General features: G+C 41.6%; 1 protein-coding gene across 18 annotated transcripts in view; it reads left to right on the top strand.

The window, feature by feature from the left end:
* Positions 1–19,173, top strand: part of prom1a (prominin 1a) — a 123,295-nt gene that overhangs the window by 28,539 nt on the left and 75,583 nt on the right. For 14 of the 18 annotated variants that reach the window (XM_045723858.1, XM_045723855.1, XM_045723854.1 and 11 more), the window contains exon 2: positions 12,363–12,421. In XM_045723858.1, coding sequence (XP_045579814.1) covers positions 12,363–12,421 — 59 coding nt within the window. Of the gene's footprint in view, positions 1–12,362; positions 12,422–13,092; positions 13,120–19,173 lie in introns of all 18 variants that reach the window. The other 4 variants (XM_014211850.2, XM_014211853.2, XM_014211852.2 and 1 more) reach the window with 1 other exon arrangement.

The raw sequence follows: 19,173 nt of genomic DNA, 5'->3' as shown, positions 1-19,173 counted from the left end.
AATGTTGGCCTTCCGCATCTGTGGCAGAGCTACAGCGGTGTTTGTCAGACAAGGAGACATCCCAAGAAAATGTCTGTAGCATCCAACTACAAACTAATATGACCCCTTTATGGAAAGATGAGACTCTTACGAACACGATTGTGTTCTCCATTTTGCTCTACGATCCCCACAAGTGCCATGGGACTTGTCTGAATTCGCTACTGCCAATCTATCCAAAACGTTTGGGCTACACACTAATTTCACCCACCATTCGAAAAGTGAGACTCTCACAAACACATAGGCTTACATGTCAGTTGTTTTGCTCTAGGACGCCCACATGCCTCACAAGACTCGTCTGAAGGTAGCCTGTTATCAACGTATATATGGAAGTACTTCTATATAAGTCTGTCAATGATGGGCAGTGTATGAAAATCCCACCCATACATCAGTTCTGTTTCCTCTTTTCCTCTAGGAAAAGTAATAAACTTGAACTTGAATTAGCCCAGGTAACTCAACCCCTGAGGTTGCCCACTTGCTACATTCTTGCAGGGTGTGCTGCAGGCAGCATATCCTGTTTAACACAGGCAAAGATATGGATACAGTAGAAACCTATAGGAGCTCTTTGTTCGTAAGAGCCTACCTACTGGGCAAAACTGGTTGAATCAACATTGTTTCCATGTCATTTAAACCCCCAAATCTATGTAGTGACGTTGAATCAACGTGGAAATTAATTGGATTTGCAAAAAGCCATCAAAGTAAAGGCATTTACTTTTAACCTAAGTCCAATGACATGGTGAATTTGTTTATTTATTTCATGTTGAATTCACGTTAGTTGACAACTCAACCAAAGGTAAATCAAAACTAGACGTTGAACTGACTTCTATCTAATCAGTTGATGCTGCACACCCATCCTAAGCAAAATGGGCTACCTCTGGGAAAACTCCAATGAAATATTTATCAAGCAAGGTTTTTCTTCTTTCTTCTTTATCTCCACTCAAAGACTCATATAGAGAATATAGATGCTGCTGCGGTAAAATCCACCACTCAGGCTCGGAGGTGGTGAGATGCTAGCTGGCTCCCCCACGCTAGCACAGATAGAGTTACGGAGACGGAGAGAAGTGGCGTGGGTGGGAAACCCAATCAGAGGCAAATGTGAGCTGCGCTGCCATTGATGGAGGAGGATTAGACGATTCTATTCACTGAGCCCGAGCTTGGATCCCATCCACGTCCATATCCCTCTCGCTCTCTCCTTTCTTTCTTTCCTTCCAGAGCTGCTCGTCATTAGTGCCTCCCAATACACAAGCGCACTCATACACTCACTCATTCACTTATCAGACCTACACATTCATAAACCTCTCCTAGATGCCTAGTCCTCAGGTCGAAGGAAAGGCTAGTCATCAGGCAAGGGATTCACTGGAATGTTTTCCTTTGTACAGGTGCTTCTAATCTGTGCCTCCATAAAACATTTTCCTTCGCCTCTGAAAATAGTGAGGTCGATACCCACAGGGGATCCCATCCATCTCACAGACACAACAGGTTGTCCAAATACCTCCTCCGCCTTGTCACATCAAAGCAGTCTTAAGTCCTCTGGGAGACAGCAAAGGAAGTTTTCCAGTATATGAAACAAACTGTGAAACACGCCTGAGTGTTCGGATGAGATTTCAGAACATTTGTTTGTGCAAAAAAACATTGCTTGGGCTTACACGATTAAGTGAATACCATAGAGTTTGGTATCATCTCGCTCTCAAAAGAGACCTGCATTGCTGTGTTTTCCCATCACTGATTTATTATATTCCTTCAGATCTTTTGAAATCAAAAGGAGCAACCCCTGTCTCGAGTCAGGTGATATCAGACCCAGAGTAGGTGTCAGCCATCAGATGAATCAGATGCACATTGAGTTCCGAGTTTAGCCGGCAGAGAAGTAGCCTGGGCAGCCGCTTTATGGATCTCCACTGTCGTCTGGGCTTGATGTGCACAGCCGGTAATACACTCGTGTCCCCTGGTGACCCGGGTCTTACATAAAACATTCTCTACTCAGGCTGGAAAAGGCTTCGATTTCCTCCTTAACTAGATTTAATGGTGAGAAGGCTAACATTCCTAGGCATTAGCCACTCTAGCATGGTGTTGGAAAATGGTGTTTCACAATGAAAGTAGACATATTTTCCTTGTTTTTTTTGCCTTCTCGCCATGAAATCCAGCCAGAATGGAGAATGTTTTATGTTCGAACTATAGTGGAGATCCATCCATAAAGCCCACTAGTGGCTGCCCAGGCTAGTACAGAAGTAGTACAGTATCCAGTCTCCCACTGGCATTGAGTCCTACCTGTCTTATTATGTAATTATGTAATTGACCCCCCCCCCTCCCCTTGCTTTACTACCTCTTGGAGTTACGTAGTAAGAGACACGGCTCTTTTGTTTACCACTGGGCCTAAGGGACTGTTTACATCCGCCTGAGGAATGGGAATTCATGCACCATATTCAAACCATGTCAGCTGAGTTTAGGGCTGGCAGAATAGGAGGGTGATAGCACAGCAAACGTCTGACCTCCATTATGTGTCTGTTTCTAAAGCCCTATTATCACTATATCCCCCTGACTCCAAAACCCATTGGATCTCTTCCCTTCCTGGCTATGCTTTACCCTGAATATTACGACTGCATGTCATCTACATTTCAGTCTTTATCATTGTTGTCACAATAAGTCGGGCACAATTTGATGTCGTCATGAGTCAGATTATGGTGAGTGCAGGTACTGACACATGAGCAGCAATTTAGGTCAGTAAACTAGCTTGCCGACAAGCCCGCAACAGTATACTTTTACTGCACGGGCGACTGCATACCTCATCAGTGCATCTATGCATGTTTATTGTGATGCTTGACGACATATTATAGTGTTTAAGTAGTGAGTTATCCCCTAGACCTCTAACTTTGGAAAACTGACACTGACATTTGCTGAACATGTCCTACATTTTTGCTTTGGTTTATCATAAGCATGAATAAAATAAAACCCGATTATGCCTAATTATTATTTATTTTTTTTAAACGATGTTGCTTTGGGATATTTAACCAGACATAACAATTCCAATGTAGATGTAAGCTTTTCAAACAGTTGTGGTACTATGTGTTGTGAGTTTACATTTTTGTGTTTACAAAACGTCTAACTCTTTTTGGGTTCAGTGGGAGGTCACGGCAGACTGTATCACTTCTGAGTGGTCAGTTTGAGGTTGTCACTACCACTGTCAACACTAGCTGCAGATTGTGTTACCTATGCCGTGAGGCTTTCCAGCTTTGAAGTGAAGTCTCTCTCTCACTCTTCTCTCACCCACCCGCCATCTTTGACTGACCAAAAAAAACAACTATTGTTACACAAGCGTTTACATCCTATAATGACACTCCAACTCAGTATTAAGTACAGAGCAGACCAGTACAATGTTATTAGCTCAAAATGAAGACAAGAGAATCTCAAACAAGGCCCTCCAATACCTGCCTGTCTCTGTGTGGATTGCCAAAAGAGGCTATTGTCCATCACACAAAGTGGAACAGGAAATAAATTAGGAACTGTCACATAGTTGGGAGAGATGGCCCTGTGTCTCATTCGCTTAACAACACTGTTAGTGAGGTAAAGGTCGCAGGCCAGTTTCTCCCCATTACCATGAGAGAGTCTCCTCGGGCTAATCCCATTAGCAAATCAGCTAGCAGCACGGCAGCTGACATGGGTGTACACATGCTAATTGGAATTAATTGGGTGGACATAATAGTAATCTCACCTTTGTTCATTGCTTGCCTCCTCTTCTCCACACAGCATGAGGTTCAATGAAGCACAGGGACAATAGTAACACTTGACTTAGATTTTCAGTCAAATCATGTCGACTGTAGGTAGCTAGTAGCAGCCCGTGTGGCAGATAATGGCAGCGTTCATTTGGAGTGACAGGCGTTAACTGTTATGACAGTTAACGCTTGCCGCACCAATGTGTCGGAGGAAACACCGTACAACTGGCTACCGAAGTCAGCGTGCAGGCGCCCGGCCCGCCACAAGGAGTCGCTAGCGTACGATGGGACAAGGACATCCCGACCGGCCAAACCCTCCCCCAACCCGGATGACGCTGGGCCAATTGTGCGCCGTCTCATGGGTCTTCCGGTCGCGGCCTGCTGCGACACAGCCTGGGATCGAGTGTCTTAGACCGCTGCGCTACTCGGGCGGCACTTAAATTACCCATTACATATTGATCAATACCCAGGTTAACCATCCAACCATTTCATGCGGATAAATTACCTGATGCATGGAAAAAGTCACGACCGGGCTGATGGAAACAGGAAATGCCGCTACAAATGAATAAATGCTGACAGACAATTTGTCCGTTCGACATGGTGGGATATTTTTGTGTCTGTAAAATTAATTATGCCAGATATGGCAGTGGAAACACCTTTATGCGCAAATATTTATATAATAACCGTTATATCGAAGTAAACTTGGAGTCACGCAATGACTCACGAAAGCACAAGGTGGTGAAAGTGCACTGTGATTGGCTTGATGTTCCTTTCCAATAAATATTGAGGGTCTTATTCTGGTGACTTGATGATCAATGCTCGGCTGCCATTTGACAAATAACAATAATCTCACCCTTACATTTACATTTAAACTCAGTTTTCACAATTCCTGACATTTATTCCTAGTAAGAATTCCCTGTCTTAGGTCAGTTAGGATCACCACTTTATTTTAAGAATGTGAAATGTCAGAATAATAGTAGAGAGAATGATTTATTTCAGCTTTTATTTCTTTCATCACATTCCCAGTGGGTCAGAAGTTTACATACACTCAATTAGTATTTGGTAGCATTGCCTTTCAATTGTTTAACTTGGGTCAAACATTTCAGGTAGCCTTCCACAACCTTCCCACAAGTTGGGTGAACTTTGGCCCATTCCTCCTGACAGAGCTGGTGTAGTAGAGCATGGTATGTGCAACGCCAGGGTTGTGGGTTCGATTCCCACGGGGGGCCAGTACAAAAAAAAATGCATGAAATGAAATGTATGTATTCACTACTGTAAGTCGCTCTGGATAAGAGCGTCTGCTAAATTACTAAAATGTAAATGTAAAATGTAACTGAGTGAGGTTCTTAGGCCTCCTTGCTCGCACACGCTTTTTCAGTTCTGCCCACAAATTTTCTATAGGATTCAGGTCAGTGCTTTGTGATGGTCACTCCAATACCTTGACTTTGTTGTCCTTAAGCCATTTTGCCACAACTTTGGAAGTATGCTTGGGGTCATTGTCCGTTTGGAAGACCCATTTGCGACCAAGCTTTAACTTCCTGACTGATGTCTTGAGATGTTGCTTCAATATATCCACATAATTGTCCTTCCTCATGATGCGATTTATTTTGTGAAGTGCACCAGTCCCTCCTGCAGCAAAGCACCCCCACAACATGATGCTGCCACACCCGTGCTTCACGGTTGGGATGGTGTTCCTCGGCTTGCAAGCCTCACCCTTTTTCCTCCAAACATAACGATGGTCATTATGGCCAAACAGTTATATTTTTTGTTTCATCAGACCAGAGGACATTTCTCCAAAAAGAACGATCTTTGTCTCCATGTGCAGTTGCAAACCGTAGTCTGGCTTTTTTATGGTGGTTTTGGGGCAGTGGCTTCTTACCTGCTGAGCGGCCTTTCAGGTTATGTCGACATAGGACTCATTTTACTGTGGATATAGATGCCTTTGTACCTGTTTCCTCCAGCATCTTCACAAGGTCCTTGTCTGTTGTTCTGGGATTGATTTGCACTTTTTGCACCAAAGTACGTTCATCTCTAGGAGACAGAACGCGTCTCCTTCCTGAGCGGTATGACGGCTGCGTGGTCCCATGGTGTATATGTTTGCGTACTATTGTTTGTACAGCTGAACATGATACCTGCAGGCGTTTGGAAATTGCTCCCAAGGATGAACCAGACTTGTGGAGGTCTACAATTCTTTTTTTCTGAGGATTTGGCTGATTTCTTTTGATTTTCCCATGATGTCAATTAAAGAAGCACTGAGTTTGAAGGTAGGCCTTGAAATACATCCACAGGTACACCTCCAATTGACTCAAATGATGTCAATTAGCCTATCAGAAGCTTCTAAAGCCATGACATATTTTTCTGGAATTTTCCAAGCTGTTTAATTTAAAGGCACAGTCAACTTAGTGTATGAAATAATCTGTCTGTAAACAATTGTTGGAAAGATTGCTTGTGTCATGCACAAGTCATGCACAAACCAACTTGCCAAACTATAGTTTGTTAACAAGAAATGTGTGGAGTGGTTGAAAAACGAGTTTTAAACCTGTTGGGGATACCCCTTTCTGTTCGGATCCCGTTAACGGGATTGGTTGACAAGATACAACGCGCGAAATTCAAAACAGAATAAATCGAATAATTTAAATTTCTCAAACAATCAACTATCTTACACCCTTTGAAAGATAAACATCTCCTTAATCTAACCACGTTGTCCGATTTCAAAAAGGCTTTACGGCGAAAGCATAAAGTTAGATTATGTTAGGACAGTACATTGACAAAACATTACACACAGCTATTTTCAATGCAAAGACAGGCGTCACCAAAAGCAGAAAACCAGCTAAAATGATGCAATAACCTTTGACAATCTTCATCAGATGACACTCCTAGGACATTATGTTAGACAATACATGCATTTTTTGTTCGATCAAGTTCATATTTATATCCAAAAACAGCATTTTACAATGGCGTTGAAATTCAGAAAATATTTTCCCTCAAATGCTGCCGGTGAATCAGCGCTACAATTTACAAAATTACTATTCGAAAACATTGGTAAATTATAATATTGTCATTCAAAGAATTATAGATTAACATCTCGTGAATGCAACCACATTGCCAGATTTCAAAATAACTTTACTGGGAAATCACACTTTGCAATAAACGAGGTGCTATGCTCAGAAAAATAGGCTAGGCGATACAGGTTAGCGCCATCTTGGAACCATCTAAAATCAAATATACTTTTGTAAATATTCACTTACCTTTGATTATCTTCATCAGAAGGCACTTCCAGGAATCCCAGGTCCACAACAAATGTAGTTTTGTTCGAAAAAGTTAATAATTTGTGTCCCAATAGCTCCTTCTTGTTAGCGCGTTCTGTAGGCTACTCAAAATGTACCGAAGCGCGCGGGACTTGTCGCCACGAATGAGCAAAAAATAAATATTTACGTTCGTTCAAACATGTCAAACGTTGTATAGCATAAGTCTTTAGGGCCTTTTTCAATCAGAACTTCAATAATATTCAAGGCGGACGATTGCATTGTCTTATAAAACGTTTCGGAAAGAAAGGGTCCCCACATGCATGCGCGTCATAGTAGACATGGCCATCCGCCTGTGACCTAGTTTACAGCCTTCTCGTTCGGTCAGTTTTTACAGGAGAACACTCAAACCACTTTGTAAAGACTGTTGACATCTAGTGGAAGCCTTGGGAAGTGAAAAATGAATCCTAACTCACTGTGTGTTTCAATGGCAAAGGCTTGAAGTGATTCCACACATCAGATTTCCACTTCCTGTTAGGATTTGTCTCAGGGTTTTGACTGCCATATGAGTTCTGTTATACTCACAGACACCATTCAAACAGTTTTAGAAACTTTAGAGTGTTTTTTATCCAAATCTTCTAATTATATGCATATTCTCGTTTCTGGGCAAGAGTAGTAAACAGTTTCAATCGGGTACGTTTTTTATCCGGCCGTGCAAATACTGCCCCCTATCCCCAACAGGTTTTAACCTAAGTGTATGTAAACTTCCAACTTCAACTGTACGTAGCCTACCAATACCCACACTGTATCTGCGAGCTGTTGGCTAGTGTGAGCTGTTGGCCAAGTCCAGAGTGGGCACATTTGCTTTATAAAGCAACCGTTTTTGTGACAAAACCATCACTACAGTTGAAAATGCAATGGAAAGCCATTTAACTTGTATTTTTTATGGTAATTTAACCACAAAATATTTTTTTTATGTGCACTACATCATCATGCACAGTCTTTTATTTGCAATAATTCAGTTTGATGGAAACATCTCTGGTGGGAAAATGTGCATATAGTTTTATGCAGATGTTTTAATATTCACATGAAAATCTGTCAGCAATTGAATGAAAACCTAGCAACAGGAGAAAAGAAATTGGTCCACCAAGCCAAAACTTTGGCAGTGATATAATTTAAGTGTTCCCATCTCATGTTACATTTTTTGTATGGTATAGAGAACAGTAAGTGCCTCTTTTCAGCTTAATTAAATAATTTAAAAATAATAAACATAAATACCATATTTACATTCATACCCTTTGCGATGAGTCTCGAAATTGAGCTCAGGTGGATCCTGTTTCCACTGATCATCCTTGAGATGTTTCTACAACTTGATTGGAGTCCACCTGTGGTAAATTCAATTAATTGGACATGATTTGGAAATGCACACACCTGTCTATATAAGGTCCTATATAAGGTCCTCCATAGAGCGCCGAGACAGGATTGTGTCGAGGCACAGATCTTGGGAAGGGTACCAAAACATTTTTGCAGCATTGAAGGTCCCCAACAACACAGTGGCCTCCATCATTCTTAAATGGAAGAAGTTTGGAACCACCAAGACTCTTCCTAGAGCTGGCCGCCCGGCCAAACTGAGTTATCCGGGGAGAAGGGCCTTTGTCAGGCAGGTGATGGTCACATAGACAGAGCTCTAGAGTTCCTCTGTGGAGATGTGTGAACCTTCCAGAAGGACAACCATCTCTGCAGCACTCCACCAATCAGGTCTTTATGGTAAAGTGGCCAGACTGAAGCCACTCCTCAGTAAAAGGCACATGACAGCTCGCTTGGAGTTTGCCAAAAGGCACCTAAAGACTCTCAGACCATGAGAAACAAGATTCTCTGATCTAATGAAACCAAGATTGAACTCTTTGGCCTGAATGCCAACCGTCACGTCTGGAGGAAACCTGGCACCATCCCTATGGTGAAGCATGGTGGTGGCAGCATCATGCTGTGGGGGTGTTTTTCAGCGGCAAGGACTGGGAGACAAGTCACGATGTAGGGAAAGATGAACAGAGCAAAGAACAGAGAGATCCTTGATGAAAACTTGCTCCAGAGCTTTCAGGACCTCAGACTGGGTCGCAGATTCATCTTCCAACAGGACAACGACCCTAAGCACACAGACAAGACAGTGCAGGAGTGTCTTCGGGACAAGTCTCTGAATGTCCTTGAGTGTCCCAGCCAGAGCCCGGACTTGAACCCGATCGAACATCTCTGGAGAGACCTGAAAATAGCTGTGCAGTAACGCTCCCCATCCAACTTGACAGGATCTGTAGAGAAGAATGGGAGAAACTCCCCAAATACAGGTGTGCCAAGCTTGTAGCATCATACCCAAGAAGACAAGGCTGTAACCGCTGCCAAAGGTGCTTCAACAAAGTACTGAGTAAAGGGTCTGAATACTTATGTAAATGTGATATTTCAGTTATTTTTTCATGAATTTGTACAAATTTCTAAAAAACTGTTTTTGCTATGTCATTATGGTGTATTGTGTGTAATTTGATGGGGGGGAAAAACATTTAATCAATTTAGAATAAGGCTGTAGCATAAAATAAATTGGAAAATGTCAACGTGTCTGAATTCTAACCGAATGCACTGTATATTGCAGCCTATTAGAGGATCTGGAGGCATGGCTTGTTGGAGTTGTGGCCTTGGGTTTGCTTTCCTTTTGCCACCCATGGGCGAAAGTGTCATGCCAGTTCATGTGCTATGTGGTACTCTGTCAATAAAGTTTGAGCTTGTACACTGCCAGTACTGCAGTCTTAATGAGACTGACATAAGTGCATGTGATACTAAAGAGGTCCATTGTCAAGACAGTCACCATTTCATTACAATATGATTTGCCAAATGTATTTTATTAGCCATACATTTTAATGTAAACATATACTGCATTTCTTACAATGTAATATATTTCACAAAGCATTTCCAAGTGCATTTTAACATTTATTTTCGAAATATATCGATAAATACATGTGAAAATATTGTTTAATGTATTTCAGAATGTATTTTGAAATACATTAAATTGTTCTCCCAATGCATTTAACATATATTGTGAGTTACATGTTACATACATTTCTATATACATTCTAAATACATTCTGTAATATATGTTGGAATGTATTTAAAATGCTTTTTAAATACCTTATTTGGCCAATTTCTTTTTATATTTCACATGCATCCTAAAAAAAAGTATATAAAAAAAGAATTATTTTAGATTCATTTTCATTTTCTCCATAAGATTACTACTTTTAAGCTGCTGCTGCTTGCTATACAGGCCAGCCCCTCTACCCTGATATGTACTGTAGCTAGCTAATGTGATTACACAGAAGGTTTCTGTAACAGGCTGCCCAAACCGGCTCTGTCTATCCCACCAGACACATTCATGACACGCAGGTTAAAATACCAAAATCAACTGTGAACCAACTATATTAATAACATTCCTAGCTAATTTGTCCACGGAGGTAAACATTGGGTTGTTGTTTTACCTGAAATGCATATGGTCCTTTTTTTTGCTGGATCTTTCTAGAATTTTTACCCATTTTGAGTCACACAAAATTGTGTGTTCCCTACTCCGACAATTAATCTACAGATAAAAAGGGGAAACCTAATTAGTTTTTTGTTCATTTTCTTAATCTCTCCTCGTTCATCTTTCTTTTTCTGTGGATTTGATATGGCGGTTGGCAACCAATTTTAAGGTGCAACTGGAGTGAAGTGAACTGGAGTGGACTGAATTGCAGTGAAGTGTGGACCTCGTTCATCTTTTAGTCACCCAGGAGGGTATATGCACGTAAAAACCAGTGAGTAGATGGGAGAGGCGAGACTTGCATCGCGTCAAGCTCTAAAATGGAAAAACGTCTGTAAATGTATTTTGCAACACTCGCACACGCAACGCGGCCGGTTTGGTCAGCATGTAAGTCATCTTCTGATGAGCAAACCCACTGACCTGGTTAATGGATTTCCCCCTTTTTCAGAATGTGAGGGGATATTGACAGTGGTTGATTCAATGTCAAATTGAACTGTCAGAAAAGTGAAACCAGAGGTCTTTCTTAGATTCACTTTTCAACCCTGGGGGGAAACCAATGGGTGAAACGTGAGCAATGTGTCAAAATAATTTTTACTAATGACTATTTTCTGGTAAGGACAGGGATGTACACCCCAATCATATGCGAACATGTCCTAATTTCAACATAATGTAATGTCAAGACAAAGACAATGAAGTAGGTTTTCCATGGAACACGTGTTAGTTTGCCGCTCAGATCTTCATAAAAGCAAGAATAATTGGGTGAAAGAGAAGCCCGAAGCGACCTCCTCTCTTAAAACACAGCCCATCCTTTGAATAATAGATGACCCATCTTTGCAAAAAAAGTGCCTGTCAACGATTCCCTCCCTCCTTAGCTTGTCTTTATTAGCATTTCTGTCTATTTCTGCCTGTGATTTAAAAAAAAAAACTGCATTGCAGCAAAGGAAAGCCCCTTGTCTTTCTTTTTCCATCTTTGTCTTCTGCGCTTTAAGCCTCTGAGAGGCATTGCTCTACGCTGTCATCATTTGTGAGAAATGAACAACCCCGCTGCAGGTCAAATAGCTGTGGGAAGAGTACCCCACTCCATGCTCTATCAAGCTCATGCCCCCAATATGCCACATAGAGAGGGCATCGAGTGGGTTGGAGGAGAGGCAATCTTGGAGAATGTTGTCGCAGTATTTTTGTCCTCAGCTGTGTGTCTCAGTAATATGATGTTCGCGGAGAGCGTGGTGCTTGACCCTTTCACTTCACGAAAGCTTGGTGCTTGACCCTTTCACCCCATGACTTTGCTATCGCCTCATGTCAGTTTGACTCCTAACAAAATAACATCAGTAGCTATGTTTGTCCTCACATTGAACTGAAGGGTTCTTTTGGATTTTTTTGCTTCGTAATCTGAACAGCTTTTGTATGTCAACATTCTTTTTTTTAGCTTTGTTATGTGTTTAGATTTGACCTGCACAATACATTTTGTCCATAGAAAAAAGTGGATGTCTACAGTTCTACAGTTACTATAAGGTTTCATCCACCGCCAGTGAAGATGCAATAGCCTTTTGTTTTCTAGATCAGTGGATAGCTTTGCTGAACACACATAATTAAATAGAACACTATTATTTTTGTATCTCTTTGGCTGAACCCCTATGGATATGATATATCATTTACTACTGTACAATTTAGAGGGTAAAGGTGGTCCTCAGGGGGTTGTGTTATAAACGTTTCTGTACTGTACTTATGGGGAGGAACATGATGTTGCGTTACCTAACTATGACAGTGCTGAGCTGTGACAAGGGGGCTTCACGCTGTGTCTGTTTCCTCCATGTCGTTTCAGATCTCGTCGTCAAAGTAGCCAAGGATAAATTTGGCGCCATTCAGTCGGAGTATCAGAAGGTAAGTGCGTTGTTTGTGTACACACTCTTATGTTTTTATGTTTGCCTGTGGTTGGTTCTAAGTTTTTAGGATTTCACATTCTTATTAGTGTCACCGTTTTTCTTCTGATACGGACATGACGCATATTTCCGATGTCGCGAAGTTGGCACCGCCCTTTCTGTTCTAAAGCAGTGCGTTAATTGCTTGTGGGAGCCAAGGTATGGCCGTCCTTTGTGTTAGTACACTGGGAAAACAGTAATTGCCTCTGGCACTGTGTATGAAAACAAACAGAGGGAGAAATCAGTTGTGTTTTTGTCTAATAAATAGCTCTAATTAACAACTTGTTTTCTTTGAAGATCTAGGTTTCTCCTGAATCTTCAGAAGAAAAGTGTTAGAAAGTTTCCAGACAGAATTTTAATGATTTATTTATTAAATCAGGATTAAACTGTTTTGAAGCCCCCCCCCCCAGTCAATGGCGTGCCAAAATGTTGAAACAGCTTCAAAGATGGAGTGTACAATATATTAGAGTCTATAGATGCTCTTTCTCTGTGTGCAAATGTCTGGATATGCATGTCAATTCTAAGTTTGATTTTCTGCTTCATTATTTGGTTTTGTATGGCTTTTCCCTTTCTTTGACTCTGCGTTGGCTTTGTCTTCTGCATGCCTTCTTCATCTGACTTGGCAACCCTCAGCCAGAGAACGTTGTTCTGACGCTCCAGGTAAAGTCTGCACACTACCTAGCTTCCTTTACCTTCATTCACCTGTATGGGCCATGTCCTTCCCCACCTACCCCTCACCCATCTAGCATCCCTTTAGCTCTCCCATCTGTTGAACTGACCCAGCGGGCAAAACGTCAGACTTTGCAATGATAACGTCAGGTTGTATACTTGTGGCAAAATGACATTTTGTTCACGCGTCTTTTTAGCATACTAGAAAAATACCTTTAACTGATTGTGATGTGGTTGTCTGGCATCTCTTCAACCAGAAAAACAGATTTCAATAAGAAAATGATGTCATTACTTGGCACTTCTCCATGACAAATTTTGCCAGCTGGGCTGGGGGTTCTTGGAGACTACTTGTGGTTATGTTCATCATTGGAAATCCATTCAAAGTTATATGACAGTCACTGTATACCCAATGGGTTTATATGGGTTTGTACTATACCATATTAAGTGCCTTCATTAATATGATCATGCCAGTCGTACAATAACAGGCACAATTCATATCTGTGTATGAGCAATTTCCTAAAGGGTCAGATTTGTTTCGGACCAGGGATTTCGATGGCAACCATTCAGTCAGGCCGTGTAGTTTCCTGAATCCTCTGCAGTGTGTTTTTCCCTCTTCTCTCCCAGACAGCCAGTCAAACCATTGCCATGCCGAGCCTCACTTGAGCCCTAGATGTGCTGATGTGGCCAGAACTCCAGTTAATTCCTAAGACACTGACCCCCCTCCACCCCATATTCAGTACAGTCCTAGTCCATAAAGACCCTCATATATCACATTCCCATGCGGTAGGCGAACCTGCTGGAGACTGGAGGGGTTAGGTGATGCTTATCATCATATCGCTTACCATTATGTCAAGGGCAGTCTTTAGAGCGCCGTTTTAACCATGTAGAGGGTTGTTGGTAAGGATTGGACAGAGATTACATTTTACTGCTACCATTACCATCCTGTGATACACTCTCTCGCAATCGGACAGTTATTCTGGAGAGAACATTTGTCGAAGTCACTTTTTCTCTCCTTGTTATGCACTGAGAGAATGGCTGTGTGTGTGTTTTCATCCCTAATTGGACAAATGCCAGTAGCAAGCAAGTAGCGGGCGACCCACCTGGGATCTTAACCTTGAGAATTAATCAGATCACATAGCGTTGAGTTACACACTGTGCCCTTGCCAGTTGCCACCCAGTTCAAACAGCTGTGGGAAGCATTTGACAGAAAAATCCATCTAAAACGCGACTGTAGTTGACGTGCAGAACCCTCAACAAAGACAAACAAAACCATCCATGGGCAAATGATGAGGCCAAACCGTCAGAGCTGGTCAGACGTGGCTGCTTCATACATTATAGTAAAAGTCACACATTCCCTCCATCTCTGAGATTTACCACATCTGATAATGTGGAGAAAAAGAAGCCAGGGCGAAGGGGGCTTTAGGTAAGACAGGATTTTTCTTTATCCATAGCCTCCAGGAACTACCTGACTGACACCCAGTGAGCCTTACTCAGCCAAATAGTGGCTTTGGAAGTTGGATTAACTGAGCAGCTGGAGATTTAGAAACTGTCCCCAAAGATTTCCAAATTAGCAGAAGAGGAAAGGAGAAGAGGTGGAAAAAGTTCCGAATAGATTTGAGCCCAAGCGCTAAATGGCAAAGCAGCAAGCAACTGCCACTAAAAAAACAACTTCTCATTTAGAAAACAGCCAATGTGGCATTCGATATGAGTCAGAAAAACATTTATTCTACTGTCAAAATTTACTACAAAGTGTAATTAGGATCATCTTGGAATTTTGTGAAACTTGTGGCCGTGACTGCATCACAGTGTAAATGAAGGTTGGGTTTGTTTCATCTGGCAGCACACAAGTCATTATCAATTCAGGGTGCAGCTACATGCGACGCAATCGTAATGCTCGTGGCCAATTTGGGTTGATTTTGGATATCCCTATGGGGCTAGTTAGGGTCCATCGGTAAATTACACAATGTACATGGGACAATATGTTCAGCCAGGGGTACCCCAACTTATTTGGATCAGCGACCCATTTAGATTTATTTTTTTTCATTGCGATCCACCATGTAAAAAAAAGGGACGTAATCATAGCCGAATGTTTACTTTTTTAATTGGGGCTATGACTATTACAAATCAGTCTGACAGTACTTTTGACAGAATTTCAATCTGAAGGAAGTATGGTTTGAAGTGACTGAAATGCATCAGAAAGGTATTGGGAATTTCAGAAGATCAGGCAATAATTTGTTATTATATTCTGTGTAGAAAAGAACATCATATAGGATGATGTTTTTTTCCTACCTAGTCTGATTTAGTGCCTGGTCTTGTCAACTCTGTTCTAATGAGACCTGTGCGGCTTGAGGGAAACAGAAGACGCATACGTGTTGCTGAGATTGTTATCTTTCAGTGACGGGGTCGTCATATTTTTGTTGTTGCTTTAACCGTTCAAAGAATAGAGCCACATTTGTAGGAAGAAAACAGAAACCAATCTGTTCATTATAACCGCATCTAGTGGCTAATGGAGGTTACTGACGCAACACCGGTTCTATGAAACAAGTGCAATTGCTTATTTATTTTCTCGCAACTCCATTTTCAAATCAGGTGTAAACCACGTGGTGAATTTGCCTATATGGGTAGGGTTCAATTTAAATGTTTATTACAGAAGAAATATCCCAAAAAATATGCATAACCATGGTAGCAATTGAAATGGAACAGTTTGGAGATAATGGGAAAATTATTCGACCGAAGGTGAGTACAGTCGTGGCTAAAAGTTTTGAGAATGTGAAAATGTATATTTGTGTCAAAGTCTGCTGCCTCAGTTTGTATGATGGCAATTTGCATATACTCCAGAATGTTATGAAGAGTGATCAAATGAATTGCAATTAATTGCAAAGTCCCTCTTTGCCATGCAAATGAACTGAATCCCCCCCCAAAAACATTTCCACTGCATTTCAGCCCTGTCACAAAAGGACCAGCTGACATCATGTCAGTGATTCTCTCGTTAATACAGGTGTGAGTGTTGACGAGGACAAGGCTGGAGATCACTCTGTCATGCTGATTGAGTTCGAATAACAGACTGGAAACTTTAAAAGGAGGGTGGTGCTCGTTGTTCATCCTCTGTCATCCATGGTTACCTGCAAGGAAACATGTGCCGCCATCATTGCTTTGCACAAAAAGGGCGTCACAGGCAAGGATGTTGCTGCCAGTAAGATTGCACCTAAATCAACCATTTATCGGATCATCAAGAACTTCAAGGAGAGCGGTTCAATTGGTGTGAAGAAGGCTTCAGGGTGCCGAAGAAAGTCCAGCAAGCGCCAGGATCGTCTCCAAAAGTTGATTCAGCTGCGGGATCGGGGCACCACCAGTACAGAGCTTGCTCAGGAATGGCAGCAGGCAGGTGTGAGTGCATCTGCACGCACAGTGAGGCAAAGACTTTTGGAGGATGGCCTGGTGTCAAGAAGGGCAGCAAAGAAGCCAATTCTCTCTAGGAAAACATCAGGGACAGACTGGTATTCTGCAAAAGGTACAGGGATTGGACTGCTGAGGACTGTGGTAAAGTCATTTTCTCTGATGAATCCCCTTTCCGATTGTTTGGGGCATCCGGGAAAAAAGCTTGTCCGGAGAAGACAAGGTGAGCGCTACCATCAGTCCTGTGTTATGCCAACAGTAAAGCATCCTGAGACCATTCATGTGTGGGGTTGCTTCTCAGCCAAGGGAGTGGGCTCACTCACAATTTTGCCAAAGAACACAGCCATGAATAAAGAATGGTACCAACACATCCTCGGAGAGCAACTTCTCCCAACCATCCAGGAACAGTTTGGTTACGAACAATGCCTTTTCCAGCATGATGGAGCACCTTGCCATAAGGCAAAAGTGATAACTAAGTGGCTCGGGGAACAAAACATCGATATTTTGGGTCCATGTCCAGGAAACTCCCCAGACCTTAATCCCATTGAGAACTTGTGGTCAATCCTCAAGAGGCGGGTGGACAAACAAAAACCCACATATTCTGACAAACTCCAAGCATTGATTATGCAAGAATGGGCTGCCATCAGTCAGGATGTGGCCCAGAAGTTAATTGACAGCATGCCAGGGCGGATTGCAGAGGTCTTGAAAAAGTATTGACTTTGCATCAACTTCATGTAATTGTCAATAAAAGCCTTTGACACTTATGAAATGCTTGTAATTATACTTCCGTATTCCATATTAACATTTGACAAAAATATCTAAAGACACTGAAGCAGCAAACTTTGTTGAAATTAATATTTGCGTCATTCTCAAAACTTTTGGCCACGACTGTACACAACAGTTCACCTGTGAATCCAGTTCACTTGTGAATCCAAACATTACACTGTTTATTTTACGTGCATTTTACATTTACTGTACTTTTCACCGCATTTGTTGATAACAACATCAAAAAATAGATTTTACATTCTGTCACATGATAAGATTATTCATGTAAAATGTGGTTTAGATGCAACATAAGACAAAACAATTACAAGGCTTTGAGTGAGAGGACTAACTGGTGTCTCCAAGTGTCCAAACACCTCTCCAAAAGCTTGCACAGTTCCTGAGTTATTTCAATGCACTTTTATGACTCAAAGAAGTGTCTCCAACTATAATGTACTTTTTTGAGCTCTCCTAGCTGTGTCGTTGATGAACTAGAGCAAACACACCTATAGTTGTTTACTTTGGAACACAACTCTGCATCCCCGCCATCACACAATTACTGTTGTTGTTTTCGCAGTCCAAAAACTGTCCATTATAAATCCAAATCTGGTTCAGGTGGGCATGATTTGAAAGCTTGTTCTATTGCCAACATGACTAGCTAAGTTATAAAATATGATTTTACAGTGTTAGGCTTTTACAAGGCAATTCAGAGAAACAGATGTTAATTTTGGTGGGCATAGAAAGGAGTCATGAGTGCATTCAGATGTGTTTGCCATGGTAAATTTTCTTCAAACTAGACAAACATAGGCTCATTCTGTCCAGAACAACCCAGGGTATGATGCCATGTCACCTTGTAACTGTACATCAAACATAGTGATCATAAACGTTGACACTGTATATGACATGAGTTTTATGATTTGGTAATATGAAGTGTTTGACATCAAATACTTGTATGACATCAAAGCGGTATTTATTATAATCCTCCACGTCTCATTTTTCAACGTACAGTACATCATCTTCATTTACAGCATTTCCCTCACTCAGACAACAAAACATTTGCTTAAATTGCACAAATTATCGGGAGGGATGGGGGGGAAACTTCTTGTCGTGCGCAGTGCTCAAGTTCTGAACGTCTGTCAAGTCAAAACCCATACAGCACTGAGAAGCGCACAGCCAGAGCTCTAATGTCATGTTTAGCATGTTACTCTACAGCCACTAAGTTCCCATTTAGATGCTTATTAGTGTCCAAATTTGCCATTTTCAACCCGTATACAGGAACAAATATTTAAAGCATTTAATGAGAAAACTAAAAGTTGTGCTACATGAAAATATTGTCTAATTTACATTGTGTAATTTATTGATGGTCCCTAACAAGCCCCGGAGATTGGCTATCCAAAGTTAAACCAACTTTGCCACAGTCGCCTAGCTGAAGCTAATTGGCAAAATAATCTGGCTAACACTTCCCAACTGCGAACACACACAAGAGACACCCACATCAAACCACACCCCAAAACCAACTCGCGTTTGATTTCAGTGTTGGCAACTAGCATTTCTTCATAAACCAAATCTAAAACGAGGCCAAACCAGGAAGTGCAGTTGCCCTTTAAAAAGATTAAGATTAGAGGGAATCAGTAGGGAAAGCCATGAGAAGAGCCCAAGTCATTCAGACGTTTTGATAGCGGCCCCTTTGATCCTTTCATAACGAAGCAGCCCATTGAACATCATTGTGACAAGTTACATACGGTGCAGGAATTACTGATCCCTATTGATTTTTCCAATTTTCAAAGCCCTCACTTACTTCAGTTGACATAGGAGAAGATCAGTGCGACGGCAGCCTTACATAACAAGGGGAGATGGGAGACAGTGTTCACGATAACCAACAGGGTC

This window comes from Salmo salar, chromosome ssa09 (genome assembly GCF_905237065.1).
Source record: "Salmo salar chromosome ssa09, Ssal_v3.1, whole genome shotgun sequence".
In the NCBI taxonomy this organism is placed as follows: domain Eukaryota; kingdom Metazoa; phylum Chordata; class Actinopteri; order Salmoniformes; family Salmonidae; genus Salmo; species Salmo salar.
Note: the sequence above shows the minus strand (reverse complement) of the source record. Positions and strands in the feature narration are given on the sequence as shown.